This window comes from Folsomia candida, unplaced genomic scaffold (assembly GCF_002217175.1).
Source record: "Folsomia candida strain VU population unplaced genomic scaffold, ASM221717v1 Fcan01_Sc051, whole genome shotgun sequence".
NCBI lineage: Eukaryota > Metazoa > Arthropoda > Collembola > Entomobryomorpha > Isotomidae > Folsomia > Folsomia candida.
Genome location: NW_019091243.1, coordinates 155,038 through 163,771, shown reverse-complemented (window position 1 = coordinate 163,771; position 8,734 = coordinate 155,038). Strand labels below are relative to the sequence as shown.

Here is an 8,734-nt window from a genome sequence, read left to right as displayed (position 1 = left end):
TCGTCCGAATGCGCACAATTTAAAACCTGCAGAATTTTGTAGCACATTTGAATTTTATCAAATCGAGATTTCTCAAAATGTCATTTATATGTTCCCCTGATTTGAAAAATTCAGCAACGTGCTTGCTAGGATAAAACGACTTCTTACTTAACCTATTTTGTATTTAGCAAATTGCAATATTGCAGTGGTCGTACTCACGACAACATCTTATTTCTCATCGCAACTCATTTAGCAAACTTGCGAAGCTAAGAAAGTTTTTTTGGTTACGGGGATTCGCAAAATATGACTTCGCAAATCTTTCTACAAACACCTATTTTGGTGTTGTTTCCATTGATTTATGGCTAGTAATGCTGAACATGAGTTTGCGAAATAACTTTGCGAAATAAGAACTTCCCCATTTGCTGGGTAAATTTACGAAGAAAAATCCCATGGTTTTCCAGCAAAAGTTTTGCGAAGTCTCGCAAATTTCGCAAAACTTCGCAAGTTATGTTGTTATGCTCAATTTGCGAAATAAGGGTTTTACCGGTACATCTATATCTGCATATGCGAGATGTGCGAAGGCTGACGTGAGTACGCTCAGTATTATTTGCCCTTAAAAGATTTTTGTGCATTTTCATGCACTTCTTGGAATTTTTGGTCGATATTACTAACCGTTAAAAAACATTTTTATGCACTAATTTCGTGCAGGTAGTAATTAACAGCAATCGAAAAAGCACCAAAGGTCACACCCACAAGGGGTGTGGTTTCTAATTTTTAGCCCGAGTCAGGGCCTATGTTCCCGTCACGTCCGTCTGTCTGTCTGTCTGTCTTGCGATACCTGTCGTAAAGCTAATTAAATCAACTTGAAATTTGGCACACATGTAGTATGGGGCAAATGAGGAGTTAAGTTCGAAGATGGGTAAAATCGGTTGAGTAGTTGACCGGTGAGGGTCATATAGGTGGGTGGGGTGTTATGCACTAAAATCTCAATATAGTGCTAGAATGCTGAAATTTGGTACAGAGGTTGGCAATGGGTCCTAATGGAAGAATAAGAATTCAAATTGGAAAAATCTTTGTCCGGAGGGACCCTTTTGGGTGACCCATACGGATTTTTTAAATTGTCGTAGGAAGTTGAAATTTGACATTGGGATGGCCAGTGGGCAATAGTGGAAGAACATGAAGTGAAATTGGGCAAATTTTTACTTGACGGGACCCTTTGGTGTGCCCCATAACTATTTCTAGGAATTGTCGTAAAAAGCTGAAATTCAGCACGGCGATACTTTACGGCTTCGCATAAACGAATTTAAAACTAAAAGTGACCAAAGTGCATTGCAAGCGAGCCACACTGGTCCTTGTAGTCAGGGGGAGAAGATTTTGGAAATTATAATACAATTTTGGGAAATAATAGAAAATCTTTAACAAACAATCACGGGAAGGGTGTGACAAAAGTCCGAAGTCCGATCAATAGACAAACATGACAAATGCCAAAGATTTAGAAGTGGACTCTGTCCCGGACTCGGGCTATATCAAGTCTGCAATGGAGGTTTTATAATTCCGTTGAGATCCCCTCATCCGGCTGAGGAAAATGATGTGTCACATGACATGGTTTGGATAAAATCTAAAAAGTGCAAAAGGTCACACCCACTGGGGGTGCGGTTTCTAATTTTTATAATTCCGTTGAGTTCCCCTCTTTAGGCTGAGAAAAATAATATGTCACATGACATGTTTCCATTTAGATCGAATAGGCGCCGAGAACCAAACCCCCTGGAGGTGTGGTTTCAAAATTTTACTTACTCAATCGTAATCTCCTCGCCGGGCTAAGAAAAATGATATGTCACAACCCATGTTTTGGATACAATCGAAAAGTCGCCGAGAACCACACCCACTGGGGGTGGCCATGTGACCACTTGAAAATTGTTAATAGTGAACTGGGTGTCGGGTTATTTTTTCGACATGCAATTCGATTTTTATATTTTGAAATTCGGCTTTAAGAATTATTTTTATTTTATGTGTGTTTTTGAACTTATGACCTTAATTGCCAGGGGGCGTGGTCGAATTTAAAAATTCTGGGAATATATGTTTCGCCGTTTGACCAAAGGTTTCCAAAACAGGCGGAATTTTGAAAATCGGTCAACAATTGAGAAGGTAATTCGAATTTCAAATTTGCTATGCTGTTAAGCATTACAAGATCGGCCAATAAGCCTCTCAGCAAGAAATGTGCTTAATTTTAATTCCTCGACCATAATAATGCGCCGACTTGTTGCATTTTACTGTTGGGTTTATTTTATGCAGTTTCTGGCAACCACGACGTGTCGTATTTTGACCCGAAAATTTTTGGGTCTTAAAATGATTCCAAAATTCTTTACGTATATTATCATGAATATTAGTGTGCAAAAAAGTTGCTACTAATAAATATTTTTAAAAAGTGGGTTAACGTGAATCACTTACGTGATGGATGGTGCATGACCAGCGGCGGCTAACTTTCCTTATGGAAATATCATTATGCGCCATCCATCACGTAAGTGATTCACGTTAACCCACTTTTTAAAAATATTTATTAGTAGCAACTTTTTTGCACACTAATATTCATGATAATATACGTAAAGAATTTTGGAATCATTTTAAGACCCAAAAATTTTCGGGTCAAAATACGACACGTCGTGGTTGCCAGAAACTGCATGCCGCGCAAGTGTTTACCCAAAGTAAAAATAAACCCAACAGTACCATGAAAATATTTTACCATTGTTAAATTTTACCAATTGTTACCACCCTGGACCACCCTTGGTTCGCTACTGAGCCGTCTTGCATTCATGCTCAACTACCAAATTTATTTTTATAAATAACCTCTAGTACAGCTTCACGGAGCCCGACCCAGGAATTCTTAAACCACCTCTTGATATCAATTTATATGCCTCCATTCCAACATAACCGCATACATTACGACATTATCACAATAATTTCAATAATTTTGAAATTTTGGTGCAGAATACCCCACCCACTCGGATGACCCCCACCGGTCAACCACTTGACCGATTTCGCCCATCTTCGAACTTAACTCCTCATTTGTCCCATACTACATGTGTGCCAAATTTGAAGTCGATAGGATGAGTTTAAAGAGAGTTATCGCAAGACAGACGGACAGACAGACAGACAGACTGACAGACAGACAGACAGACATCACGGGTACATAAGCCCTGGGTCGGGCTAAAAAGTTGAAACTATTTAAATTTCTCAAATTTGAATTCAAATTTCTCAGATGTATAACCACGAAAAAAATTGTAATTCATAAATGCATTTTACTTCCACATAATTTAATTTGTAAAAAGAGGTTTACTGTTGAATCCTTTTTCATAATTTTATGAATGTCAATTTAAATATAGATTGCAAGAAAAACTCTGCTTAAAGATTTTATTAATTGGATTCATTCCATGCAACTCAAATGTATTCAACGATTCACAAACTAACCGCCAGTTAACTCTTCCACTGATAAATAGTATGTAAAAAATACATTATTCCAACCAGGGTTGCAGAAATCTCATCTCACCTTCACAAATCTCATCTCCGTGAGATATAATGAGAAATGGTGAGACATGAGAAATATGAGATATAGTGAGATTTGTGAGCCATCCTCTAGCGCCACCTAGCGGACGGGGTCATGAACTACAAGTTTAGCTCATTATTTCGCATATTTCTCACTCAGCCCCAACTGAGATGATTGATATAAATCATTAAATCTCACTAAATCTCACCAGGTGATATAAATCACTTGCAACCCTGATTCCAACTACTTATTTATACAAAGCAGACTTTTAAAATAAAACGTTAAATGTCTGAATGATCGACACTCAAGCTTACTAAAAGGTTGACCTGTTGGCTCCCATTCCTGGAAAGGAAGGTATGTAGTCGACCTTTTCGGAACGCCAAAAAAAGGTAGACATATATATTGGGTCAAAAGCCAGTATGTGTGGTTATATATTTGTAGATACGCACATATAGTGAGAGGAATACCACGCCATATACACCTCAATTCGTTTGACTATAATTGAACTGTAGAATTTGGATGAAAAACTTATAATTCTATTCAGTCCAACTTTTGTTACCCAGCCTTTCACATCCTCACCAGCTACATACATAGTCTCCCATCACACGAATAAAATTTATTCACAGATTAAGAAATCGAGCACGAATTAATCTTTAAAAAGTTTGAATAACTTAAAATGCCACTCCCAACGGCCTACAGCAGTTGCTACTTCTGCCATAAAACCTTGTCAGCAAAAACATCCCCGTCCATTTTTAAATTAAGCAACCATATTCGCCTCCACACGAAAGAAAGTCCATTTACCTGTCCATTTCCCGACATTTGTAGAATGTCGTTTAAAACCCAGAAAAAACTCACAGTTCACAAATCCCAGCATGAAAATGGTGGCCAAAAACCCTGGAAGTGTGACCAGTGTGAAGGATCTTTTAAAACCAAAAGCGCTTTAGCAAGTCACGTAATAGACATGCATACAACCGAACGACCCTTCAAGTGTACCCTTTGTCCCGCCTCGTACAAGCGGGTAACCCTTTTGAAGCTTCACTTAAAGGATCACGATCCCTTTAACAGATACAGTTGCACAAATTGTGAGCTATTGTTCAAAACTGAAAAAACTTTGAAATCTCATCTCGTCAATAAACATGGCGGGAGAGATTGGAAGTGTTACTTTTGTAAGAAAACCTTCACTCAAGTTGGACTGATTCATCACATCAGGATTCACACGGAGGAGGCTGTTTTCAAGTGTAGAACCTGTCCGCGTGCATTTCTTCATTATTCGACCAGATTCCAACATGAAGAAAAGGAACATGGCGAAAGAAGAGACGAACCAGGGCTGCCCACGTGGAAATGCAAGTTCTGTCCAAACGCTTATATCAAAAAACAAGGTCTACTTTACCATCTTGGAAACAAACATGGGGTAAGTTGAAACCTACATATTTATAGAAGAATTTGACTAGATACTAATTAGCAGCAGTAGTTTTAGTAATTAGCCATAATTTTTAAACTTTATGTCTACTTTTATTTTGAGTGCATATGTACATTAGGTATAAATATAGAAAAATTACGAAAATAAGTTTCGAATTTTAAGGAATTTATAAAGTATATAATTAGGAATGTTAAAATATGGAGAAAAGCGAAAATTTTAATTTTATGGGCTTCGTCATGCGGTTTAGATTTAAACCGATGTAAATACCTTTTAAATTCTACCACAATTGAAACCTTTTTCAATTACTTTTTCAATTATTCAAACCAAACAGACCCAAGTGTTTATTTTTAATTATACAAAATTTTCAGGAAACTGACCTCCTACCACCCAGCCTGCGCGGGAAGGAGTGTCCCCTATGCCACAAAATATGTAAAGATACCAATTCCCTCTCCGTCCACACCAGAATCCATACCGGAGAAAAACCCTACACTTGTCCGAGACCAGATTGCGGAAAACAATTCTCCACCTCCAGTTCCCTCAAAGGTCATTCCAAATACCATGCTAACAATCCGGGTGGGCAATTCAAGTGTAGATTTTGTCCGAAATCCTTCCAAACCCCTAAACGCGCCAAATATCACGAAAGCAATGTTCACCCAGAGACTTGGGCAAGACCGAAGAAGTGCTCATCATGCCCCAAACTTTATCCGAGCTATTCATCCCTTGCCCGGCATGAACTAATCCATTTGAAGGAACCCTCCTTCCAATGTGCCCACTGCCCGAAAGCTTTTTTCCGTCAGTCCGAATATTCCAAGCACATGAAACGTTTCCACGAAATGGAGAAAATTAAAAACGAAGTAAAACAGAAGGAGAATTTCACATGTAAAATTTGCTCAAAAGAGTTTCCCAATTTTGGGAAATTCGCCAACCACCAAGAACTTCATTTAGTTGGAAATCATCAATGTCCCAAGTGTCCTTTGAATTTCCAGAACGTTCACTTGCTAAGAAAGCACGAAATAAGGTTTCATTCAGGTCCGAAATATAAATGTTACTTTTGCCTCAAAATTCCGCGGTGGTTTAATACACCGGGAAACCTTAGGGATCACGTGATAACCCACACTCAAGAGTATGAGCGCTTTGGATGTCCAAATTGTGAGAAAAGCTTCAAAAGGCGGCCAAACTTAAAGCACCACATGGAGGTTTGTTGCCCAACCCGGAAAATAAATTCGGCAGACTTTCTCTGTGATAAATGCCCTGAAAAGACGTTTTACTCGAAACACCAACTCTACACCCACACCTACAGAGCACATACGGTGAGGCCATTAATGAATGACCATTTTTCTATTTTATACATATACCAACTACGGCAGTTAGTTTTAAAACCCTTTAATTCGTATGGAGGACAATTGTCGTTTTTTTGGGAATGATTTAATTCGGGAGGAAGACAAAAGTCGTCCTGAAAAATTGTGGTCAAGGTGCGGGAGGAGGACATTCCTCGTTTCCAGAAGGTCATTGATTTTCGCTGCTTTCGCTCAAAAATGGAAAATCTCTGCTCATTTTTTTGGGATATCTCTTATGTCAACTAAATGTTAAATTTGAACATTTTCTTACCAAAAATGAGATATTTTCCAATAAAACGTAATGCTAAATTTTGGATTTTTCAGTTTTACTAAAACTGCTGAATTCCTCCTCCCGACCAAAACATACGTATAATGTGCCCGAATTAATGCATTTTCTAGTTGTTAATCATCCTCCTTAAAGGGTTAAACTTATGTATTTATGTATTTATCGTTAGAAAACCTGGAAGAGAAAGCCATGCCCTTTCTGTGGGCATATCGCGCGGGATAATTATGCCTTAGCTCTTCATCTAAGGACCCATGTTGGAGAGAAACCCTACACGTGTGCCACTTGTGGAATGAGATTTACTCAAAAAACTACATATTCTGTACACCTACGGCGACATGACGATCGAAAAAACGGGGTGAAATTTCCTTGCAAAATTTGTAACAAGCATTTTAGCACAACTGACTCGTTGGCCGGACATACGCGAAGATTCCACTCGGGGAGAGAAATAAAAAACACGTGCTATTTTTGTCCAGTTATCGTCACCAGGAAAGAATCTCTGGAATATCACATGAGAATTCGACACACCTTTGAGAAAGTTATTTCATGCGGGGAATGTCCCACTAGAAGATTTCTTACCACAACAGGATTGAATTATCATCGTCTCAAGCAACATCCATATTTGGTAAGTCACTCTTAAAAATAACGTTGTTTTTTTTGGAAAAGTGACGGCCGTTTTTATCCGATATGAAGTAAACTCTACTAAATCCAGACTAAACATTACTCCTCATCAAATAAGCGTTACTCTGGATTTGGTACCCTTTACTTCATATCGGATAAAAAGGGCCGTTACTTTCCAAAAAAGCAACATTATTTTTAAGCGTCTACGTAAATAAATATTAATCACCAAAATAAAATATGCACAATATACGACTCTCATTCCGTGTGGCTAGCTTTGTACTTATTATGAGATTTTGATATTTTTCGACTTTCAGTGTTTCGAATGCCCGAATTGTGGCAAAAGGTGCAAATCTAAAGGAGAAGCGACAAGTCATTCGTCATTTTGTAATAAAAGGAAATAAAACTAAATTTGGACAAGTATTTTTTAGCTGACCATTATGTGTACAGAATTTTCAGTGTTATTAAATTGTCGAGATTTTTAAGTGTATAATTTCGTTCGTTGTGTTTAAACAAGATTTGCAATTTTATTTTATTTATTTATTTATATTTTTATACTCGTTTACTTTAATACTGTCTGGTTTAAGTAACTTTTCTGTGTACCAACACTAACACTACATCGACATGAAAGTCAGGCTGATTGGTTACAGATATTTCAAATTTATTTGCAGAACTAAATTTATCAACCTTTTTTAAATGATATAGTTTTCACAGTTTTTTTCAATAGTCTTTGTAATATTACTTTTAACCAAAATTGTATTATAGATTTTAGTTGTCAATATATACATAAATATTTGTCAATAATGTACATCCGAATCAGCCAGTTACATATATGTACACTCTTAAAACTCCGGTAACAAAGTATTACCGGGCGGAGTATCTATGTGACTCTACCGCAACAGTAATAAATTGGTTACTGATTGGTAGAAAATTTGTTACCAAACTGGTAATATTTTCAAATATCGCGGTTTGATTTATTACCAGTGTGGTAGTAAATTTACTACCAGCCGAAAACAAATTTCTTACCGTGGCAGTAGAGTCACATAGATACTCCGGCCGGTAATACTTTGTTACCGGAGTTTTAAGAGTATACTCGTATGTAGGTTGAAATTTAATTTTTCTCTTTAGCTAGTAAACATATTCAGGTAAAATGTTACCTGCCCGTTACTTTCGAACCCAGGATGAATTGAGTCCGGTGCGACCGTTGCTGGGTCGACGAAAGATTGTTCAATCATTTATTTTGCAATTTAGGGCATTTCATAAATTAGTATAAATGGAGCACGAGTCAGGTTCAGTTGTGATTTGATAAATTCGATATCAAGTGTATTATTTATTTTGATGCATATTTTGATGCATTGTAATTAAGTAGTATTTAATTTAGTGGAAATTTCAAATGGTTATTTAATTTGCAAATTTGGAATAAAATAGTTCATTATTTAAAAGCATTTTGTGCAAATTTCTGGAATTATGCGGACAAACAGACAGGCATCAAAGAGGTCAGTATTTAATATCCAGCAATTAAAAATAATTCAAAAGTTAATATCTCTCTCTGTGTG

General features: G+C 37.2%; 1 protein-coding gene across 1 annotated transcript; it reads left to right on the top strand.

The window, feature by feature from the left end:
* The first annotated feature begins 4,088 nt into the window (after positions 1-4,088).
* Positions 4,089-7,893, top strand: LOC118433408 (zinc finger protein 91-like). Its single transcript, XM_035845325.1, has 4 exons — positions 4,089-4,931; positions 5,309-6,250; positions 6,733-7,185; positions 7,496-7,893. The coding sequence occupies exons 1-4, from the start codon at positions 4,197-4,199 to the stop codon at positions 7,580-7,582; spliced, it is 2,217 nt and encodes a 738-aa protein (XP_035701218.1). The 5' UTR covers positions 4,089-4,196; the 3' UTR covers positions 7,583-7,893.
* Positions 7,894-8,734: the final 841 nt, after the last annotated feature.